Raw genomic sequence first — 23989 nt, 5'->3', positions numbered from 1 at the left:
GACAATGGCTTGGGCGCCAGAAGAAGGTGGGACCAGTCCCAGAAAGGTGTACTGGCCTAGGAATGAGGCTGACACGGAAAGTTCTTGGTGCACAGAGTGGTGAATATATGTATGTACAATGGAGGTCAAGTTATGTGAATACTGATAAATTCCAAAGCAAGCAAACAAATAAAATACTAGCCCTATAAAGTCGAAACCAAACCCAAGTCCCTACTTCTTTGCCCAAGGCCCTGCATGAGGCATCATGGGGGAAATATTTCCAAGACACATCTCCTTGAGGACAAAACCTGGTCACCAAGGAGCTGACAGACCAGCGGGGGAGATGTCATTGACACACATGTACAGCCTTTGCCATATAAGCTCTCCCTACCAAGGCTGTGAGAACCCAGAGTGGAGGTGGTGGCCAAGTTGCATTGAGTGGGAAGTAGCTGAACTGACCCTCTAAGACGGTGAAACAAGGTAAGTTAGAGAGTGGCTGGAAGCATGCTAGAATGGCCTGAAATGTCCTAAACTAAAAACAGAAGTTTGGAACAATAAGATATAACACTGCGGGGGTGAAAGAGTAAGGGGTCAACTGAATGTAGGTGGCAGAAAATGCCTTGGGGAGGGTTGTTCTCTTAGAAGTTGAGCGTGTAGGTATAATACTGACCTCTTCCATTTCAAAGGAGTCTGGTGCTTCACTTGCAAGATGAGACAAGCTCTTGAGCTTGTTAGTTTGAATAGAGTTCACCTTTTGAGTTCTGTCCTTGACTGACCCCTCAGACATACAGGAAAGAGGAGCCCTCTTGGCCAGTGTGGATGAGCAAGGCCATTGCTTGCTCAGAAGAGCTCGGGGAGAATGACGAGGTTCCAAATCATCACAGGCTTGGAGAGACGAGTGCTCTGATGAAGGAGACAAATGACTTTGGCCATGGTTGTTTGTCACAACTGGTAACTCTGCTGCACACTCTCCTGATTTTGCACAGGTGATGGAAAATTTGCCCCTCATCTTCAGTGACCCTGACGCTTCTGGGCTGCAATCTCTCCTAATGCTCTGCTTTGAAGCTTTCTTGAAAAGTTCACCCATTCTTCTTCGATGTTCTTTGGCTTCACTCACTGAGGTTCTTTGCACATTTTCCCCTCCATCTTCCTCTTCAACTTTGTTCTGCAGGATGTTAACATTATTCAGCAAAGATGAGAAGGCGTTGGCTACGTGGTCCAGGATCTCCAGCTGTCGGAAACGACCTGAACAATACAAGGAACGCAGAATTTTTAGAGTGGGTCTTTTCCATGAAACTGCATGAATGTAGTCAAAATTGAAAAGGTTGGTGACACGTGTGATTTTCAAGATGGGAAGGACTACAAGCTCTTGAAACTCAAGTTTTTCTCAGTACGTGCCACCAGTTATTATGCAGGTGATTCCCCAACATAAGGAGATGCCATTGTGTCATGGGAAAAGTGAACACATTTTATATTTAGTTAAATATGCATGACTGTATACACTCATATATGCCTGTAGTTTTTATGTGTGAATCCATAAAAACTATAGGCGAGGATGAGTCTTAATTTAATCATATACATTAAACTAAATGGTAAAGAGTGAATCTAGCCCTTTCATATGAGGTGAACTTGTGTATTCTTCCATGGCTTTAGGTGGTAGATATCCTAATCATCTCCACCATCTCCACTTATACTGTCACCTACTAGTGTGCAAAAGATCATGGAATATGGAGTCAGAAGGCCTGGATCCAAATCCCAGGTCAACTAATCCCTGGAAGTGTGATGTCAGAGTAAATGAATTAATAGAAATAAGGTGCTTAGGGCCTGTGCCAAGCACGTAGGAAATGGTCAGTTTCCTCATTTGGAGAATGAGGGTAATAATACCCATCTTATGTATCTCTCACATCTGTTGTGAAAAGCACAATGCTGTACATATATCAGTAGTTAAAGTTATAAATGTGTAAGACTCAGGATGGGATTATATGGTCCTCAATCATCCAAGAGAAGACAGTCATTAATGTGAAAATCCATTTGCTTTTTCAAATGAACCAGTTCCTCAACTTGTAAGTCTTTCTGGATGGTTCATTTAGGCAATACACAAGTATTGACTTCATTGGCATACGGAAGGGACCCAGTGCAGCTGGGAAAATTTGGGGAGACATTGCCACTTCAAAAGAAAATGGTGAAAAATAGTTTTGGTGTCTCCAGATAATAAAACCAAAATGATGAAAACAGAACACTTTGTTTTTATTACACAGCCTTTTCTCAACTTCAGTGATAGCATGCTGGGTTGCATTGATCAGCAGTGGTCAAAGGCCACATTGGTGGGTAAGGACAGTGTCCTCTGTTCTGTTGTTTGCACCAGCCCTGCAATGCTACTGACTGTCCCATGAGCATATCCTTGTGTCTACCTGCTCCCTTCACTGGAAAGGGGAAGGCTGTGTCTACTGATCCTTCAACTTAAAAAAGTGTGATGGACTTTTCACAGAAGGTTGTGATATTCTTAAAAGAGGAACTCTTGGGTTCTGGATATTTTCAGAAGCATTCTGATTACATTTTCCCCTAAATTCAGCTGTAGTTGAGGCTAATCTTTTATTTTTGTGAGCCCAAGGGTACGGATGAGTCATAACTGTACTTTTATGATTGTCCTATAGCAGATTTTTATACTTAGACTAAATATAAAATCTATCCATTTAACTGGTTAAGTCAATTCAGAGAACACGGTCTTGTGGCATTAGATGAGTGGGGTTTTTACTTGGGTTTGTTTGTTTGTTTGTTAGTTTTGTTTTTGCCTTTGGGAAGATTGAACAATGAACCAATTGATTCTCATCCCTTTAAGTTTGAACCTTTTTTATTGACTTTGAATGAGGCATACTTTTCCCTTCGGTTTTTAGAACAACCAACTAATCTCATTATTGCTTGTTTTACATTTGACCTTCTCAGTTTTCTTGAATCAAAAGTTTCCTGGTGTTGAGTGAGAAGTTACTGTGTATTATTAGCCCAGTGTTGATGGTGGAAGTAAGGGTGGGGCACAATCACAGGACTAGGGGCCATCTCCCAGGTCTTCTATAATCTGTGTGTCAATTTCATCTGTGTTTACTTCACAGCTCAGGTCAAACACTTCCCAAATAATGATAAGTGTTATTATTTTCTCCAAAGAAAGAACCGATCAAAGAACTCGCATCTCCCTATGGCTTGGAGGAGGAGACAACAAAGAATGACACTAATTTCTCCTAAAAGGTAAAGAAACATGGCATCGCAACATCTTCGGGGATACATACTCTTAGATATTGCATTGCTGACATTTTGAGACCCATTTCACCCACATGAAAATGGGGGAAACAGAGACTAAAATGAAAAATCTAAGATATTTGTTTGAGAAAAATACTTTATCTCCTTGACATTCATGAATTTATTTAAAGAACGTATTTCAAGAAACAATTTTGGCATTTTTCTCCAGTCCAGAATTCTGCAAACTCTATCCCATGGAGATGTTCTTCAATGCTCCTCCAAGAAGGGTTTTGTATCTAAATGCTTTTGAAAATGCTGCCCTGCACCCTCTCGAGGAGACCGAGAGTGCGCTTCGGCATAGTAAGCAAATTCTGAAGTAAATAAACCTGTTTTACCTCAGGCATCTTTCCCCCAAATTATTTGAGCACAGTACACACACTCTCTAAGAACATCCTAGTAATGTCCTAGAGAAAAGCATTCCATTGACCACCAGTTGGGGAAAAAATAGCAGCATGCATGATAACTAAGAGATTTAGGCATAGTTAATCCAAAAATTTGGAGATGTGACAGCTTAATACCTATCACTACCTACCACTTACACCTCATTTTGCAATTAAGAAGAGTTCTAAGCCTCAGATATGAGGAAATTAAGGTTCTACCTGTGACTGGTGATAAGCTTTGTGAGATCCCGGTTCCTCTGCCTCCGAGGTATGTGGTTATGGTATACATTAGTGCTGTTCACTGGTATTGCATTTTCTTTTTTCTGGACATATGGTAAGATTGCACATTCTCACCCCTTTGGAGTTAAGTGTGGCCGTGTGACTGATTTTAGCCAATTAAATAGGACTATGAAATCAATGGGTAAATTCTGAGCAGAAAGAGGTAAGAGTCAAGTATGATTCTCCATTTCCATCCTGTCTCTGTCATTGCAACCAGTGACATTCCAGATGTCCACACAGGAGGACAACATGGAGCAGATCGCCTTTCCCCCAAACGCTCACATGAACCTGCAGCAGACACGTAGAGTGATCAAGACGTACACATTTCTTTTCTAGGCCACTGCAATAGAGGGGTGACTGCTACCACTCACATCTTCCAGAGAGTCACTTCCGATACTGTGGCTCATCTGGCCACTCACACTCATCACTGAGATTCGGAAGCCACGCAGCCCCCACTTACCATACAAGTCAGGATTCTCAAGGTCCATTCGCTGCTTTTGAGCTTCAAGAAAAACCCGGATGTTGATTCCTCTGGCGGCTGAGCCACAACCCAGGAATCTGGCTGGGATTTGTGTGCAGATGTCTGGCTCATCTGCACCAAATCCCAGATCCAAGAGAATCTCCACTGGATCTTTTTCCCAAAATTCCAGCCATTCAGGAATGCTGTGGGAAAAATATGAATATCTTTATCCAGTAACAGTTCACTTAACAAAATCTGTTTTTCTTTCCTAGTCACCTTGCCACCCCCTCCAATCTTCCAGAAATTAAGTGAAAGAGGAATCTAAGTAGACAAATAGATGTTGCATCTACTAGAGCTCATACATACTTACTTCAAGGATAGTCCATCACTCCCACTCAGCGTCTGCTTATCTGTACTTTCTGTGCAAGACCAATGAGTTTATTTATCTGACTTTCCATTTCATAATAGGCAAATGTTAAGTTAGATAGGGCAGGGAGATTCTGGGTCAGAAGTCAGAAGTGATACACTGATAGCCACAAGGAAATGGTAGTTCATGGCAATATGAAAGCGAAGGGGGGGGAAGAAAACCCTGTAAACAATAGAACTCAAAGATACAGACGTAGTGAAGAGAAGGGCCATATGCACCCCAATGTTCATAGCAGCATTGTCCACAATAGCTAAATCATGGAAGGAGCCGAGATGCCCTTCAACAGATGACTGGATTAAGAAGTTGTGGTCCATATATACAATGGAATATTACTCAGCCATCAAAAAGAATGATTTCTCAACATTTGCTGCAACATGGATGGCACTGGAGGAGATAATGCTAAGTGAAATAAGTCAAGCAGAGAAAGACAATTATCATATGGTTTCTCTCATCTATGGAACATAAGAACTAGGAAGATCGGTAGGAGAAGAAAGGGATAAAGAAGGGGGGGTAATCAAAAGGGGGAATGAAGCATGAGAGACTATGGACTCTGAGAAACAAACTGAGGGCTTCAGAGGGGAGGGGGTGGGGGAATGGGATAGGCTGGTGATGGGTAGTAAGGAGGGCACGTATTGCATGGTGCACTGGGTGTTATACGCAACTAATGAATCATGGAACTTTACATCAGAAACCAGGGATGTACTGTATGGTGACTAACATAATACAATAAAAAATATTATTATAATAAATAAATAAATAAATAGTTTCAAAAAAAAACCCCAATAGAACTCAAAAAAGAACGTTTTTAAAGAGAATCAGTCTGGGGGCATCGTCAGCTACACAGATCTTTTGAGGATATCACTAAATGCAGACTCCAAGGACTGATACTTGCAAGTAATGCTTTTTGGTCCCTAAGTAGGATTAAAATATGTTCTGTATTTTCCTTTTTTTTTTTTCGACATGGGTGAGAAATAAGAAGTGCTTTCTTCAAATTGTTCGGCTCAGATTTGGCACTTAAAATAATAAACTTTGGTTATCTGGAAATTATATTTATGTATACCAACTACTTCCCAATTACTGACCTTCTCCTTGATGACTATGCTATTGACCTTTTAAAACTCATGGACGGTATGGGAAGCAGAACTTTCGATAAGGTTTTCCTAGGTTTGCTCGGCTCTTTTGTTGCAAGTTTCTGTTTGCCTCTACTTTCCATGCAACACTACGTAGCTTATTTGAGATAGTTTGGATGATTTACTTTCATGACTTCATCGTTTAAATTGGATTAATTACAATTCATTTATTTAGCCATTCACACATTTAACAACAGCCACCTGTAGTCTCACTGGGCAGGCCCACTTACCACACATTACCCAACATCACGTTCACACTTTCTTGTGTGACAAAGAGATCTGGTGCTTTGCCTCCTGATTCAATCAAGGAAGAAAAGATAAGCCAAAAATTCTTACTGCAGAGCTTAAATGGCTCAGCTTGGATAGCCTAATCATTGGAAACAACTGGAGAACAGGGGTACCAATCACTTGATACCTTAAAATAATAAAATTTCAAGGAAGAAAAAAAATTCCCGCGAGAAATCTAAATTGTGTATGAAAGATTTGATTTGTGATCGTATTGACCTCATTGTACAAATATTTATCCTGCCCGTTTATACAAATATTTACTGAACATCTGTCATGTTCTAGGCTCTCTGCTAGGCACCCATGGCACAAAAAAGAACAGGGACATAGTTCTGCCTTCCAGAGGTTCACAGCCTCATATCTAAGAATGTATTCATTGATTGATTTGTCACTAAACATATTTTTAATATCATTAACTCTTATTTATATTTAATTATGCAAGAAATACCTAAAATATATTCATCTTGTTAAAAAATTACTATATTATACATAAAGCTCTCTTTCCCCTTAGCTATTACCCCCACAAATCCTTCCAGATATTTTTCTGTTACATATGTTTTCTAGTTGTTACCGGATCACTCTATAAATAGTAGCATACTCTATGTATCTTTCTGCATCTTGCCTTTTTCCCCTGAAAAATATGACTGGGAGATCATTCTAGGTCAGTGTATATAGTTCTCTCTGCCTATTCCTTTTATCACTGTATAGAATTCCAAAAAATGGGTTGGCCAATAGTTTGGCCATCTCCCCATTGACAGATATTTAGTTTGATGCCACTGACTCGTGTACATTGTGCCTGCAAGTTTTTTGAAAATCCTTTATTCATTCTCTCATCCATTCATTCAACAAGTTATTTCTCAAGTGCCTATTTATAATTTCATGAACTCCATTGTCACACCGAATGATTTCTCTGGATGACAGGTGCCTGGAAATCACATACCTTTGTGGTATACTTGCAGCAGAATAGCCAGAGTTGAAACTGGTCCCTCTGGAAAGGGTGGGAGTTTCTGAAAACGGATGCAGAGATCTGCAGTCGGGGAAAATACCAACAATGAGATGTGTTGATTTAGATAGTCGCCTGGGAGATCATTGTGAATCTTTCCCTTCCAGAGCAAACATTTGCATTTCCTCCTCATTTCTAATAATCCCATAATGGCCGCACCTTTGAAGAAGAGAGAGCATGCAGTGGAGAAGCTGCTTCTCTTTTCAAGAGTGTTGCGTTACAGAAGGTATGAGAATTTAAGTGTTAGGTGCCCGCCAGTGCTCATTATAAAGGTGACAGAACGTCTCACTTTTGACAGATGGCGAATCATTGGGGAACCTTTCAGGAACACAGCTCTGCTAGGCACCAACGTTCCGAAGAAGTTAAAATTGTGTGATGAAAGAGGTACGGCGAGCAGGCACTGAAGTGACTCCGGATTAATTCCCATAACGGTGAAGGATTCCACATTGCACGGTTAACAATCTCTAAATGCTGTCTCCAGGGCTCCCGCGGCCACCCATGTGCAATAGTCACCGACTCCTCTACTACCACAAAAAAGAGTGTCACTCTATCCAAATAGGCCTGCATTGCAAGTCATTTGAAAGCACTTCCCAACAGAATGAGGCCCTGTCGTGGTAGAGTTCAATTTTATAGAGCTCGGATATAGCATTGATACATCTAGCCTCATCAGTCATAGCAGCCAGTTGGCACAAGATTGGAATTAATCAAAGAACACAAAGTAGATATCAAGTTTCCCTAGGAGACCAAGTTATCTTAAATTTGCCTTAGTCCTTTTCCCACATTCAGTCAGAATAGCTGGTCCTTGTCTCTTTGTTCAATTGCTTCTCTGCGTTGAGGCAGAGAAAGTGTATGTTTCTGAATAATAAAGACTCTGGTTTTAACAGATGGTTGAGTTTGCTGGGAGCCCTGGAGAGAGGCGGAAGATATCCTTTTATTTGTTGCCTCCCCTCAGTTTGTATGAAGCCTGCCATATTTCTGTTTCATTCTGGGTTTGAGGATCACGCCATACTTTGCAATGTTCAGCAGAGCCACCCAGAAACTGCCCTGGCCTGCGATCCAGGAGAATCCCTGGATAGTCACGTTTCTAATCAAGCCACGAGAGCAGGAGTGAGTCACGGACCTTGGCTTTCATTTTCCTCTTCAACAAAAGGAGAAAGTTGCCTGAGAGATTTTTGGGGTCCTTTAGGGCTCTCTGATTCTGTGAGCAGCAAAAATAGCTCATCTGCTAAGAGGGAAAAACTATGACAGAGTGGCATTTTGCTTGTGACTTCGTGGGAGTCAGAGGGATACAGTGCTGCATATTTGGTTTTCAACACGTCGATATTGTCCTGAAAATGCCAGGGTAGCTGAGGCATGGGCGCAGAGTTCCCAACCTCAGAATGCTCACAGTCTATGGCCAGTGGTTTAGAAACCAGAGTGTTTCTCAGAATCATCTGAAGGGCTTGCAAAAGCACAGATTTCTGAACCCCACCTCCAGATTTCCTGACTCAGAGTGTCTGGGATGGGGCTCAAAAATTTGCAATGCTGTTAAGTTCTGAGGTGATGCTGTTGCCGCTGCTGTTAGGCACTCCTTTGAGATCTAGTCCATCCTCTCGCTGCTTTCTACCTGAAACATTGGAAATCTTATGCACAGTTGACCCTTGAACAACATGGGGGCTAAGGGAACTGACCCCCCGACACCGTCAAAAATCTATGTATAACTTTTGACTCCCCTAATACTTAACAACTAATAACCTACTGTTGACTGAAAGCCCTCCTGATGATAGCCGATTAGCCCATATTTTGTATGTCATAGGCAATAAATTGTTCTTACAATAAAGTGAGCTAGAGAAAAGAAAACGGTATTAAGAAAATCAAAAGGAAAACACATTTACAGTACTGTATTGTACTTATAAAAATCTGCAGAGTGAAACAAGTCAGTCAGAGAAGGACAAATACCATGTGATTTCACTCATATGCGGAATTGAAGAAACAAAACAAGTGAACAAATAAAGAAAAAAGAGATAAACATAAAACCCCCGACTCTTAAATACAGAGAAGAAACTGGTGGTTGCCAAAGGGGAGGCGGGTGCTGGGATGGGTGAAATAGAATTAAGAGTACACTTATCTTGATGATCATTGAGAAATGTATAAAATGGTTAAATCGTTACATTGTGCACCGGAAACCAACATTGTATGGTAATTATACTTGAATTTAAAAGAAGTCTGCATATAGGTGGACCCACACAGTTCAAAGCCATGTTGTTCAAAGGTCAAACAGCGTGGTGATGAATAACATTGACAATGTAAGAATACGAATGCAACTGTTCTATGAACCGGTCCTTCTGAACAGTTGTCTTACAGTCAATGCCTTTTATGCGCGTGTTTTAATTAAATTCCTTCCCCACCCCCACGCCAGCATTTGTTGATTGAATTTGCTCACTCCTTTATGATATTGAAAGAACCACTATTTCTCTCAATGCTAGTGAAAGCATTCTAGGTGCTGTGGCTAAACCAGTGGCAAGATCCCAAGATCCATGGCATTATTAAGAAGTCTCCTCACTTCCATTTCATTTATGAAAGATGTGGCTGTAAAATACTGGACTGGAGCCATGTGGGTCCTGCCACCTACCTCATGTAGTCCTTCACAGTCATGTGCACCATTCCTTGTTCATGCAAAGAAACTGCAACAAAGAAAAGAGAAGATGAGCTTAATTTCTTTTAGGCACATAGAAGATCTGGTCCTCGAATGAGGATGGGATTGATTTCCATATCTGAGATGGTATCAGCATGAGGTACAAGGCATCTCTGTAGCGAACAAGACAGAATGTAATTAATGGCTAAATTGTGTGACAACCACTTGAAGAAATGTACTTGTTCAGTCGAGAGGGAAGTCGGTGGCAAATGAAGTAGTCAGCAAAGGTTTCATGGAGAAACCAGTACTTGTCTTGGATTTTTAAGAATGGGTAGAATTTGATGTATGGAAAAGAGGTGTGGCCAAGAGCAGAGAGTGTCTGTAGCAAGTCTGCTGAGATGGTAGGGCATTTTGGAATACTCACCCGTGGTCCACAAGGTACAGGAGCAAGGGTGGGGACAGGCAAATAATACATGAAGGACCCAGCATTTGTTGAGCACCTGCCATGCATTTATATCTCCTAATCTTCACGACAGTCTTAAATTTAGGACCTACCTTGATTTTTCAGTTGAGGAGTTGAGTAATGAGCCAGTGATCATGCAGTCAAAAGTAGCAGGTCTAGGAATGTATCATTACCTTGTTTATTGATTATAGCAATGATAGTTACTATTTATTCAGCATTCACTTTATAGGAAGCAATGTGCTAAGCGTGTTGCATGCACCACCCCTTTTAATTCATACAACAAATCTATGAAATAAGTATTACGGATCCCCCTTAACAGAGAGGCAAACTGAGGCTCAGAGAGATTAAATACATTTCCCATGGCCAGCAGGATGCCACAGCTTATTTCTATTTGTTGCTGTTGTTTCTTTTCAAAACACCACATTGCCACAGAATGTCCTGTAGCTTATTTGAAAACCAGAAAGAGGAGTTTATACGTATGTGTAGGGACATAGCTTTTGAGCAAACAAATAAATGTGAGAGAGATGACGCCAAAGGTCCATTTGCCTGGTTAGCGGTGCTGAGGACAGAATGGAGGAGCTAACTGTTGGGCGGCTCCTGAACGAGCCGTGGCAGCCTTCAGGATCTGTGTCATGATGTAACGCTGCGGCAGACGTCTGCACAGGGAAGCATTCAGAACACGGGCCAGTTCCTCCGAAAGTTCACCAGCCTTCTCATTTCCTCCCATGGTGGCTTTCCTGGGTGTGAATGTGCGACATGCATAAAACTGGAAATGTCGCCACCCAGCACTCCCATGAGAAAGTCAAGTTTTTCACTGCAAGAAATATATGCAGGTGGGGGAGAAATTTTGGAAAAACAAACCTAAATGATTGAAACATACGAAAAAAAAAAAAGGTTGAAAATAACAAAAAGCTCTTCAGTCTGGAGCCAGAGTTCCTGTCTGGGTAGGAGACTACGAACAGATCTCTAGGTATCTGTGAACTTGTCTCTGGGTGCCAAATTTTGGGGGTGGAGATAAGAATACGTGTAGTTTGCAGCTGTTTTTTCAAAGGCTCAGTGACCCTGCTGAATGGGAAAGGAACACTAGTCTAGAACGATAAAGACTTGAGGCATATCACTGAGGTGAGATCTTAACTGAGCCCGGAATGCACAATGACAATTTTAAAAGGTAGCGAGATCACGATTACGATGAATGTCTGCCCTACAAAACAAATAGAACTCTGTCACAGAAAAGTCATAGGGAGTAAAAAATATAAATCCATCATGGGCCTTTCCAGCACTGGGACCAAGCTGTTGAGAGTATCACAAGACAGTTCTCAAACTATTATTCCTTGCCTGTTGGAGGGTTTGTTGGGTTTTGGTTAGTTCAGTTGTTGTTGTTTTTTTCCACTTCGTTAATTTGTAAGATAAACTTCCTGGGCTTGTCAGGGTTAGGTCCTTGTTCCCTTTGCCCGTTTTCAATAATGAACCTGAACTGAGAGGCACCAGCTGGCGGCCCAGTTCTCGCCAGCCCTGGGATTCCTTGAATTTCCTTAGAACTCAGAAGATACAGCCCCATCGGGGTCCAGATCTCCTCAGGGAGCAATTTGTCGGAGCCCACGTGTGCTGCAAACCTCTGCGGTCTCCATCCTGCTCGCTTGGTTCATTAGTGGTTACCTGCCGGGCTCCCGGGAGCATTTAAGTCCGCTACCTCTGACCATGACAAGAATCTGACACCTAGGGCATGCCATCATGGGACAGACAAACTGCTCCTGTTACCCTGCTTTTCCTCAAGCTTTGTGGTCACCATGCTCCAGGCTGCCCCAGGCAGAAGGTGGAACACCTCCGAATGGGCCTGTATCAATCCCATAAGGCCCTGCCTGCTAGGGTCTCCTTACGTCCTTCTCGCTTCTCCAGTGGCTTGGTCTTGATATTTTCCCCAATTTTTTTTTCCCTTCTAAGATACCCTTATTAGGTTTTTAAAACCAGATTTTACTCTTTAAAGGCAATGGTGGATCGAGGAAGAAAAATAATAATAAGGTCCTCTTATCCCTAAGGCTCATAAGGGTTGGTCTGGAAGAGAATTAAAGCAAGAAAAAAAGTTCTTTGCTCTACTCACTACATCCCATTGCATGGGTTAAAATGCCAGTTCTGATTCCCATTTAGACACTTGAGTCTCCAGCCACCCTCCCTACTGTTAGGTGGACTTCTGCCATCTGAAGCAGCAGACACCGCACTTAACCCTGCAAAATGTATTACTGGAGAAGATGTAGTGAGATATGCAGAAGGCACTAATTAGCACCTTTATTGGCTTAGAAAGCATTTTTTATTTTGGTTTTCCTAAGCATTTCTGACTGATTCATGGAAGACATTTGGTTCTTTGGAATATCGTCCAATAGACTAATCAAATTACATTTTCACAGGGCTCTAAAATAATAGCATTCTGCAGCTTTCTGTATATTTAACTCCTGCATGACCAAGATGCTGAGTAGAGGCAGTCGGCACAGTTTGTCTCAGTTTGCACATGATTACAATCTATGTTCTTACAAAAGGAAAGATTCTTCGTTGTCCTTAACACTCAGGCTTAAAACCATAAAGCCAGCTGTAATGCTTTGCTCTTCTCCACCCCCATATCTGCTTATTTTCCGGATGCAGGTGACTCCTCGTCTCTATTCCAGCGCCGAGCCCAAGCCCTCATGACCTCAAGCCTGAGTTCACAACATCTTCCCAAAGTGTGCACCTTCTTCCTATCACCAGGATAAACACTGGAATCTGTCATCTCTCTTCTCAGAAACCATTCATAACTCAGTCTAGTAGAGATGGCAAGTGTGTAACATGCCTGGTTCAATCCCCCAGCGAGGCACCTGTGGCGGCTATCACTGACTATTCATGACCTTCTGTTCAGGTGAACAAAGATAGGGTCTCGAAATCCTCCTCAACACAGACCCCAGTTACAACTACCCCTCCTTTGACTGGTACCTGAGATGATCTTAATACATCAAGTGTGATTCCCTCTTTCCGGATTTTAAGGCGTGTATAACCAGACAACACCCTATTTACGAGAAAAATTTCCACCTTTGTTCCCCAGCACGAAACCATTTCTCTAGTCTGACCACCTTCTCTATGCTTTCCTGCACACATTTGGTTTCCTTTTCATTCTGTGCCTTTGTTCAAGCTCCTTGAACCAAGTGACATCGTCTTCCTTTGCCTCTTTGTTTTTATCAAAACCATATCGCTCTTTGACTAGCTCAAGTCTCTCTTCTTTGAAGATTTCCCAATCTGACTTACATCAGCTTCATTATGGACCAGTTTTACTAAGATCTTTTGTTGACTAGCTTTGGGGAAATCAGATGTGTTAGAGATAATTCCTACCTCAGTGGGATTTACAATTTTGTTAGTGAGGCCGCTCATATCCCTAATAATTTGAGGCAGCACGGAATGAGTGCCATATGGGTAGAAGCCACCCTGGATGTGACTGGTGTTCAGAAGAAAACTTGAGGCTCTTAGTGCAGGAGTCAGGAAGGGGCCTTATAGAGAATATAAGCCATGACCCAGGTCACGGCTCAAAAGAAGGGCAAGAGGAGAACAGAACAGGAAAGACTTTGAGACAAGAGGCATTAGAGGAAGAAAGATGAAGCATTAGGATGGCAATGAAAGGGGATAAGACAAGAGGGTCTTGTGAAACATTGGTACAACGGTATTCAGATTGCAATGGTCCTGGGAAGTCAGAGGGACCTAGGTAAGAGCAGGAACCACGCACCCCACATCTTTATGTTCTCCACTAGCACAGTGCTTTCTTTTCTTTTCTTTTCTTTTCTCTTTTCTTTTTTGTTTTTAAGAGAGAGTGAGGTTAGAGGGAGAGAGAATCCCAAGCAGGCTGCATGCCCAGTGCGGAGCCCAACACAGGGCTCCATCCCACGACCCTGAGATCAGGACCTGAGCTGAAATCAAGGTCAGATGTTCAACCAACTGAGCCAGCCAGGCACCCCTCCACTAGCACAGTTCTTGGCTCTGAAAACTTGTGTTTGATAAGCATTAAGGGACCATCTACTATGTTTAACTGGACTTATATCGACCTCAACTTATAGGCCACAGATTTTAGAATTTGATTTTGTAAGTTCTTATTTAATAAAGAACTGGAAAGACGTAACTTTATTCTTCAAGGATCTCTCGGGATTGGAGAAGAAATATCTAAATCTTAAAAGGACAAATGAATTAACCACCCATCAAGTAATCAATGGTTCCAAACCAATCTTTGACAAAAACTGTTTTGTGTTTTTTTTTTTTTTTGCTGTAGATGTTGGATCTGGTTTTTTCCCTCACAGTTATGTTTGGCTGTGTTATTAAACAAGTGCACGTTATATAAAGCCTCCCAGTGACACATGCATTTGTGTAGGGGTCTGTCCCTGCAGGGTAACTCCAATGCACTCTCACAGGGCAATGGTGCCGAAGTCTAATTCGTTCCTCAGTGGTGGGAATGGGCTTGTCGAAAACCAGCTCCTCTCCCCAGGCTTTCTTATACACGACTTTAATATGGAATCTGGGATTAAGAAGAATCAGCAGCCTGAGAAGACAAATCTTCACATCCATGACCATGTACTCTTTAACCCCCAATTGACCCCAAAGAGTTCTGACTGTCCTATTGTGTTTCTGGTTACAGGAAGGTCCACGGATCCTCAGTGAGCACAAACTGAGAATCAAACTTGTGTTTGCTTCTGCCGTTGGTGACCCCTGCAAGGAGCTGATCTGCACCCGTGGTGGTGGTTCTCAGAAAAGAAAACCGAAGAAACTGAAGGATGCCCATAAGGGTCTTCCTTGTAAGTCACCCATGTACCCTGAGTAGACAATGCTCTGGAGATACTTAGGATGACTGTCACACCACTCAGCTAAGACGGCCAAATATTTGTCAGAAGACAGGGCAGGCAGCAAGAGAGCATCCTTTGTGAAATACGTTAGTGAGACATGGGATGCGAGCAGCCAGCCAATCTTCATGGGGCTTTTCAGAGGAATTATTTTTTTATTTTGGATCCAGATATGGTTATTTTACATTTCCACACTACTCATGACGTAAAAAATTAGCTCTACTCTACAAAATTTAAATTCTGGAGGACTGTGCTATGGCTCCAAAGGCAGGGCCCCAGATCCAGACCACCTGGAGAGAGAAGTAAAGGCCAGTGAACTCAGCTGCGATGCTCACACTTTGACTTTTCACGCAGGGGGATTGACACAGGGCTTTACTTTCCTGCTAGGGGCTCCCATGTGTAACACATAGAGCAAATGATCCTGGGCCTCTGGAGACGCAACATGGCTCCAGAGTCAGACAGATCCGAATTCAAATCTTGACCCCCTTACTTACTAACTAGGCTACCTTGGGCAAGTTACTTAACCTTTCTGAGTCTCATTTTCCTCCTTGCAGAAGTTAGTAATGGTAATATTTACCTTGGAAGATGGTTCTGGTAAATGAGATAACATATGTAAAGTACCTAGGCCGCGTGCCCTTCATATGTATTCATTTCTTTTCCCTCCTAGTTCTACTGATGAAGAGGCTGGAGTACCAAGGGTTAAGGGTTTTATCTAGCACAGTGGTACAGAGCACAACGGAAAGTGGGCCAGCCAGATTCCAGTTTAATAAGAATGAGACTTTAGGTGGCCACAGAGCAGCATGAACACCAAAGAGTCACCATAAAAGGCCAACACCCCAACTTGGCCATCTCTAAATTCAGAAGGAATTCAGCAACAGGACCCCTGAAGCCTTATGCCACCCCCCATTTTACTTGGGACTCAGTCCAAGACCTGGAGGCCCACTAGAATGCTTTCTGTGGGAGGCATTGTGTCACCTCCAAGAGGAGCAGGCACTTGGATCTCATTGCTACTTCATTGTATGAAGGCCTCAGGAGTGATCAATGAGGGAAAACTGCCTTAAAATAAGTTCTACTTGTAGTGAGTTGAATTTAATTTCTGTATCTGAAATCTCATTTTATTTTTAAAATATTCTTTTTTTAAGATTTTATTTATTTATTTGAGAGAGAGAGAGCACAAGTGGGGTGAGGGGCAGAGGGAGAAGCAAACTCCCCTCCAAGCAGGGAGCCTGATGTGGAACTTGATCCCAGGACCTCAAGATCATAACCTGAGCCCAAGGCAGATGCCTAACTGACTGAGCCACCCAGCCACTGCTGAAATCTCATTTAAGAATGTGTCCTTTATTTGAAAATAGGGTTTTTGTAGATACAGTTAGTAAAGGTGAGGTCATACTGGATTAGGGTGGGTCCTTACAAAAGAGAAAAGCTTTCCCCCCCACAGTGAAAAGTGGCTGTGTGGAGACAGAGGCAGAGAATGGAAGGCTGTCACCACAAGCCAAGGAATGCTGAGAATTTCTGGGAGCCATCTGCAGCTAGGAAGAGGCAAGGGAGGATTCTTCTCTAGACCCTTCAGAGAGAGAATGACCTTGTCAACACTCCTTGATTTCAGACTTCCAGCCTCCAGAACCATGAGAGAATAAATTTCTGTTTGAAGCCACCGAGTGTGTGGTAATTTGGAACAGCTGCCCTAAGAATGAATGCACCACTCTGTGTCATACTTCTGGTATTTTCCCTCCAGTTGTGACCACTCTTCTCTCTTCTCTTCAGTTTCTTTTCATCTCGCTACAGTTCTTCTCCTTGCCACCCTCACCACGAACTTCAGGTCACCAGTTGCTGGTCCTGTTCTAGCTTCCACATTTTTTCAGTATGACTCTTGGCTTCTCTGAACTCCTGCATTTATTGGTCTCATCATGGCTATGACCAGCACGCACAGGGCTGATAGGATGCCTGGCTTCCAGTTCCTCTGCCCCCTTCTAACCAGGTGTGCCCCCAAACTCCAGTGCTTGATCACTCTGTGGCCCAGATTCTTCACCTGCGAAGCTCAGATGAACACCAGACTTGCTCCCACACAGGTTACTGAGTTTAAAATATGATAGATCATAAAGAGCCTTGTAAAAGTGAAGGCTCAATTAAACTTGTAAGAGGCTATTCCATTATTATTAAAACCCTTGCTGAAGATAAAGGACCTGTGGGAGCTGTGCGTTTCTGATTTGCTAGTCCTCCTTTCCTCCTGCTTTGCACCTCCTGTCTGTGCCTTTACACTTCATTAACTTGATTCAGAGGTGGAAGGGCCATGGTTGTCTCATTTCTGGGAAGTGAAGCTTTTAATAATACAGTTACTGACCACCCCAGAGTTAGTGCCAGGCCTCTCACCACACCCCGGGCAAGATGAAACATCAGGGGGATCTGACATCTCAGGCTGGCTGTATGTCTTAAGTTCTTTTTCTTTTCTTTCCTTCCTTCCTCCCTCCCTCCCTCCCTTCCTTCCTTCCTTCCTTCCTTCCTTCCTTCCTTCCTTCCTTCCTTCCTTCCTTCCCTTTTGTTCTTTCATCTTCCTTCCTTCCTTCCTTCCTTCCTTCCTTCCTTCCTTCCCTCCCTCCCTCCTTTAAGATTTTATTTTTAAGCTATCTCCACACCCGATGTGGGCCTAGAACTCACAACCTCAAGATCGAGTCACATGCTCTACCAACTGAGTCACCCAGCCACCCCAGTTCTTGCCTTTTCTTGACTCTGCACCACTATAAACAGAGATACGTACATTCGGTTTATTGGCAAACATCTTCAGAGACTTTGGGATTGTGGAACTTTAATATTTAAAAAAATAAAGAAGCGTGGAGAAGGAGGAGATTTCAGTGATATACCTAGTTTTTTGTTTTTGTTGTTAGTAAAAAAGTCCCAAATTTAAACTGGTGGGTAGCTAGTGGTCAATCTTAATTTAAGATGTCAGTGGAGGAAGTGAAATAATTAAAATTAGCCAAGTAAGTAACCATTAGACTAATAGTTTTCCCCTCTTATCATTAAACTCCAAATTTATGTCATTTTTTTACATACATTATTTATGGCATTTCATCAGTTTTAAAAACATGCTTTTTTCCCCACATTTTAACATCTATGAAATCAGGAAGAGTCTTGTCAGTGTTGCCTTTCGTTTATAATTGCCAAGGCTTGCTGTTTTATTTTCCTGGGTAGCACTTAAAATGTGAACACATTTTTAAATTAATTAATTAATTTAGTAATCTCTACACCCAAAGTGGGGCTCAAACTCATGACCCCTAGATCAAGCGTCACGTGCTCCACCAACCGAGCCAGCCAGGGTGGGGTTAGGGGGCCCTGTGAGTGCATTTTATAATCGTATGTCTATGAAATACAGTATTTCATTTAAAGAAGGTGGGTACTGTGAGATCTGCAATTAATTTCTTTTTCTTTTTATAATATTCTTATCAAATCTCAATGTAACAAGTGTGATACATTTTCTGCGTCAGAAACACATACTTGCACTGTTTGCCGTCGAATTCAGTCATCTGTTCTTTTTGAGAACAAATGCACCATTAGGAAGGGAGGGTATAATTTTGAGACTGGAGAATAGAAGGAAACTAGATTTAGACATAAAAGTACCATACAGTGTGAGGAAAAGTTAAACAATTGCATTTCCATAACTACATCCTTGCAAAATGTCTTCACAGAACCCGGTGAGTTTTCTGGTAGAGTCTGAGCTAATGATGTGGCAGGAGGCCTGTTTACAGCCCCCACCTGCTGCGGAATGACCCCCTATCCTTTCTGAGACTCTGTTTTATATATCAAACAAAGAAATTGAGCTGGATGGTTTTTGAGATCCGTTCTGTTTCTAGCAAGCTCTGATAATTCTCATTTTAAGAAGATTTATTCACATAGACATTTTAATAAATTTACTCAGGTCCACAAAGCCTAAATGTTTCTGGTTCTCTTGTCTTACCGGTGTGGTCGATGACTTGCTGAAAGTTTTCGTTTACAGAGACCCTATAAAGAAACAAAAATATTGCGAGTCAAACAATGTGCACATCTCAATTATACTAAATTGCATTTTAATTAAACAGATGAGAGTAAATGCAAAGCTAGGCTTTTCTATGGGAGGACTTTTTAAAAGCAATCAACAGTTAGGGATTGGAACAGTATTCTGTTGTGTACTTTAAAACTGATATATAACTTACGCAATAATAGAGCGATCCTTCATGCACTCAGTTAAAATGAAAAGCCCTACCTGTCTCACCTTGCCCCAGAAGAGTTACCCACATTGTTTTCACGGATTTTTGCAAGACAGATGTGCAAAGGCACGAAGAAACACTTACAAGAATCCAGAGTCCAGCCACTGCTGTATAGTTGCTTGTTTGGAATCTTCTATAAAAGAGAGAGAAACAGACCAGTCAATCAAAGCACACCAGCTAAAATAATGCTACGCCATTATCCAGCCACCACCCATAGCTCTATTTCCTACATAGTTAGTCACATGTTTCTACAAGCATATTCATTTATTTTCCCAAGGCAAAACTTCCTGCTTTCCGTAATCAGTCTTTCTTGAGAACGAAGTATAAACTTGCCAAATGACTGACAAAACAAAAAGAAAGAAAGAAAGAAAGAAAGAAAGAAAGAACAGAAGGAAGAAAAGAAAGAAAGAAAGAAAGAAAGAAAGAAAGAAAGAAAGAAAAAGAAAGAAAGAAAAGAAAATGTGAAAAGGAAGAAAAATAAATCACTGAAGTACAAGAGACGTTAGAATAAATTTTAAATTACCTGGTGTGAACATGAAGAGTGAAAATGCATACCAGACTTTTGTCTTTCTCTTGTCGGACATAGATCACCATGGACCCTCTCCTTATTGAATCACGACATTTACCTAAGGCAGCTAGCCAGTGATGTTTATTTGCAAGGAGTTCTCTGCCAGGTTCTAAACCAAATTTGCATTCATTCCAGGGACAAATTGCACTAGAGTCCCAGGATTGCCAAAGGCACCCTGTGTTAAAAAGGCACCAGTCTTTTAAGGTGGATCTTTGTCACTGGCTTAACAAATAGTCGACAGGCAAAAAGGAGAGGATAGAAAAGCAGCATTTCCTGGTAAATATTTCTTTCCTTTCTGGTTGGCTACAGGCTACTCTGGGCTGATTTTCTTTGACTTTATCCCACCGAACAGTGAAGAACTGACTTACCCCTTCACAAGGTGTCTGGTGAACCAGAAAGGCCAAGTAGGCATGCAAGGTGTTTATTTTTTAATTTAGGGACTCTAGAGAGGTAGAATGAATTTGGTGGTGGGCAAAAAAGAAAAACCATCAGTTATATCACAGTGGAGGGAAAAGTTTTCCTACTTATGACTCTTTAAACTATTAAAATTATTGCAGAGGCTTCATGCAAGACCCAGAAAATAAGAGGCTTTCAACAGAATGTTTGAGGTTCTGAGGGAAGCCTCATGTCTCTGTCATGGACCCCATGCAGCTTCAGGGTCCTGGGGGACTTGGGACGAGAAGATCTTGGAGCAGAAAGGGAGAAGTCTGTCTATTTCCATCAAGAAGGTGTGTGCTTTGTATGTCTGTGGGGAGAAGTCAGAAGTGCCCATTACATAGAAGTTTCTGGCATCCTTCCGGGAACACTGGTGTCTTCAAAGCCAAGTGTTTGTTCCAGAATCATTTGCCCCCAGCCAAGCCCCCACAACCCTCACCACCCTCAGCAAGATGTTTTCAAATAGCCCTGAGGGTCTGTTCTCACCCAGCATGGGGATGGTGACACTCTGGCTTTCCTCCCCAGAGCCAGGAGGCAGCTGCTCATCTAGGGGAGCCCACGCCCTCTTGGTGGACCTCAGGATCTCTCTCTTGCTCTTTTCTTGGCCTCCTTGGGAGTTGCCGGATCCATGTGACCTCTCCGCCATTGTGAGAGAATAATTCAGCAAACTAAAACATAGAGACAAACAAATCAGACCCAATGAGTCCACTTTCAGGCTTGACTCAGTGAGAAGAAGCCAGAGTGCTAAGAGGCCACCACAGTCTTTCCGGAGCCTGGCTCACGCACCCGAGCCGAGTTCCCTGTCTCAGTGAGGAGAAGTGGCTCCCTCTCAATGGAAAGGCAGCTGGAGACTGGGGACTAATGTGGCCTCACCTGTCATCAGGCCACATTCACCCTCTGGTGGATCCAGTCAGGTGGTCTGCTATGTGGATGGAGAGCAAAGAAATTGTGGACTGGGGGGGCACTCCAGCCAGGAAGAAAGATTGAAAGTATTGATTAACATAATCAGTATCTTTCAAATTTATGCAACAGTTAACATCTATAAAAATATTTTTAAAGAATCCAAAATGTAAAAAATTAGGGCTTTGGCAACAGATCAAGCTGGACGAGCCTCACAAGCCTGACAAGTCTGTGCTTGTTGGGTGGCCTTGTACAAATTTCATAATCTTCCTCTATTCTCTTATTTTTTAATTGGGTATAAATTATACTGAGTTTTAATGACTGCTGACCTCAGTGGAGTACTTATGATGTGATAGCTTCTATGCTGAATTCTATACATCCATTATTTCATTTAATTGCCAACAAAGGAAGCAATCTAATTGTCACAATTTTATAGTAAATTGAAGAGCAGAGGGGTCGCATACCTAAAGCTATGCAATAACCGGCACTCAAACCCAGGCACTGGACTCCGAGCGCATTCCTGTGATTATGAAGCTAGACCGTCTAACCGGTAGACCGGTGGGGACAGTTAGAATGTTAATAAATATATTATGCCTATGGCGCAAGAAATATTGACCACCCTCGTTATCTCATTTAACCTTTATTAATATCATTATGAGGCTTGCAGAGTAAGAGGAGGAGGCAGAAGCTTAGAGCAGCTGAGTAAGTTGTTGAAACCCCCTAGATTATTAGGACATTAAAAACGAGGGTCTCCCTCTTATTCATCAATGTGTCTCCAGTATTTGACTGAATTCCCAGCACAGAGGAGATGCTAAATGAATACATATAAAACTAAAGTATCAAAGCTAGGGTTTAAAACTACACTTTCTGACTAAATTCTTTCCAGGGTATCTACTTGAATTTGCATTGGTTTATTCTTCAAGTTTAGAGTACTTCAGCAGCATGTCTTAAACCCCTAAACTCACGCATAATCACTGGTCACATGACTTAAACCACCATTTCTAATCAGTGTTTAATCAAGGCAAGCCATTCAGATTTACTGTAAACATTTGAATATTTTCATTTAAGTATAGGTGAGCATTCCTGCTGCATTTGGCCGTGAGAGTTTCCTTACATGCTTTGTACATTAAAATTCTATAATTCAACTAAAGTATAAATATACATTTATTGTTACAATAGTAAATTACTGCAAAAATCAATGACAATTGTGATGACTGTTAATTTTATGATTAAAAAAGCAAATACTAAGAAATGTCAATTATTTAAAAATTATGGCAAAGGGTGGGCAGTTAATATCTAAATTCCCAGCGAGCCGTTGAGTCAGCCAACTTTAGCAAGTTAACTTTTGGAGGGTGCCTGAATGGCTCAGTCTGTTGAGATTCTGACTTTCGATTTCGGCTCAAATTGTGATCTCGGCTCAAGTCAGGTCCTGATCTCAGGGCTGTGGGATCAAACCCTGCTTTGGGCCAGCAGGGAGTCTGCTTGAGATTCTCTTTTCTTCTCCCTCTGCCCGCCCCCACCCCGTCACCCACACGGGTTCTCTCTCTCTCTCAAATAAACAAACAAATATTTTTAAAAAAGAAAGTTAACTTTCAGAATATCCTCTGGGAACAAATACATGTTAAATAAAAATTTCGATGCTAACACAAGACAAAAATAATACAGTTAAGATTATAGTTCAACCTTTATAGGATTATTTGGTATAGAATTCATAACACTAGACAAAATAAATTTTAAGAATTGCATTTGATTTCTGGCTATTTAATTTTACACACGCGTTGGATCTTTTGAGTAAAAAGGGTCCTCTTTGGTAATGCCATGCATCTTGCGTGTGTATTCAACTCTGGCAATGCAAAATTTCACAAGGAGGGAAAATCTCCAAAATCGTGCTCAACAAGATTCATGAAATATCAGACTCAATAAGTGCTCGGGGTTTCAAGAAAAGAATAACGTATTAATGGAAAAATAAGGTACCCCAAAAGAGTCGTCTTCTCCAGCAACCTCAGCTCAAAGTGCTGTCCTATTTAGCACAAAAGATTCTGCTCTGCGGTGGAAGCAGGAGCTGTCAAGCAGCTGACATCCTCAAATTGCCGCTTCTGGACTACAATGTCCAATTTTAACCGAGCTACCACTTTTTTCAAATAGAACACTGTAAAAATCATCAAAGTTTTAGATAAAAGTGCTGCTTTATTGGTCTGTCCCCAAACTTCCGTTCTAAAATGGCATGTTTGACCTCAGCTGCCAGGCTTGCCCAACTAACGAGGATACGTGCCCTGCCAGCTCGGTTGTAGTTGGCTTTAGAGCAGTAAAAAGCCTGCCAAGAAAAGTGGGAACCCTTGCTAAAGGCGAGGGTCAGGGACCAGTTTGTAAAGAAAAACTCTTTTGTTCCCGTCTGTTTTAGCGGATGCCTTTCCGGTTAGTAAACAAATCTGCTTTGGATTCTCTGATGCCTGGGTCACCTTCCTTTGGCACCCACTGGCTTGAACCGAAGAGCAGTTCTTTGCAAAGGGACACGGATCAGGTGGCAGCCCTAAATTGCCCAGGGGACTGATGGGGCAGAAGTTTTGGGATGTGGTCTCTGCTGAATCCTTCAATTTACCCTTTTCTCCCCAGGACCATTTGGAATCAAATTCTTGCCAATGCTCACTTGGTCCAAAGTGAATCTTCATCCGAGATTATGTTGCCATCTGTGTATG

The 23989-nt window shown here is 42.0% G+C and overlaps 1 protein-coding gene across 2 annotated transcripts in view; it reads right to left on the bottom strand.

The window, feature by feature from the left end:
* ITPRID1 (ITPR interacting domain containing 1) overlaps positions 1 to 23989 on the bottom strand; it is a 130824-nt gene that overhangs the window by 69084 nt on the left and 37751 nt on the right. For both annotated transcript variants that reach the window (XM_057304279.1, XM_057304278.1), the window contains exons 4-10: positions 20880 to 21061; positions 19475 to 19523; positions 19102 to 19145; positions 9846 to 9897; positions 7172 to 7258; positions 4390 to 4592; positions 650 to 1224 (exon numbers count right to left, since the gene is read on the bottom strand). In XM_057304279.1, coding sequence (XP_057160262.1) covers positions 650 to 1224; positions 4390 to 4592; positions 7172 to 7258; positions 9846 to 9897; positions 19102 to 19145; positions 19475 to 19523; positions 20880 to 21039 — 1170 coding nt within the window. In that variant the 5' untranslated portion in view covers positions 21040 to 21061. The remainder of the gene's footprint in view (positions 1 to 649; positions 1225 to 4389; positions 4593 to 7171; positions 7259 to 9845; positions 9898 to 19101; positions 19146 to 19474; positions 19524 to 20879; positions 21062 to 23989) is intronic.

Source organism: Ursus arctos, unplaced genomic scaffold, assembly GCF_023065955.2.
Source record: "Ursus arctos isolate Adak ecotype North America unplaced genomic scaffold, UrsArc2.0 scaffold_3, whole genome shotgun sequence".
Lineage (NCBI taxonomy): Eukaryota > Metazoa > Chordata > Mammalia > Carnivora > Ursidae > Ursus > Ursus arctos.
This window is presented reverse-complemented; position numbering and strand designations above follow the sequence as displayed.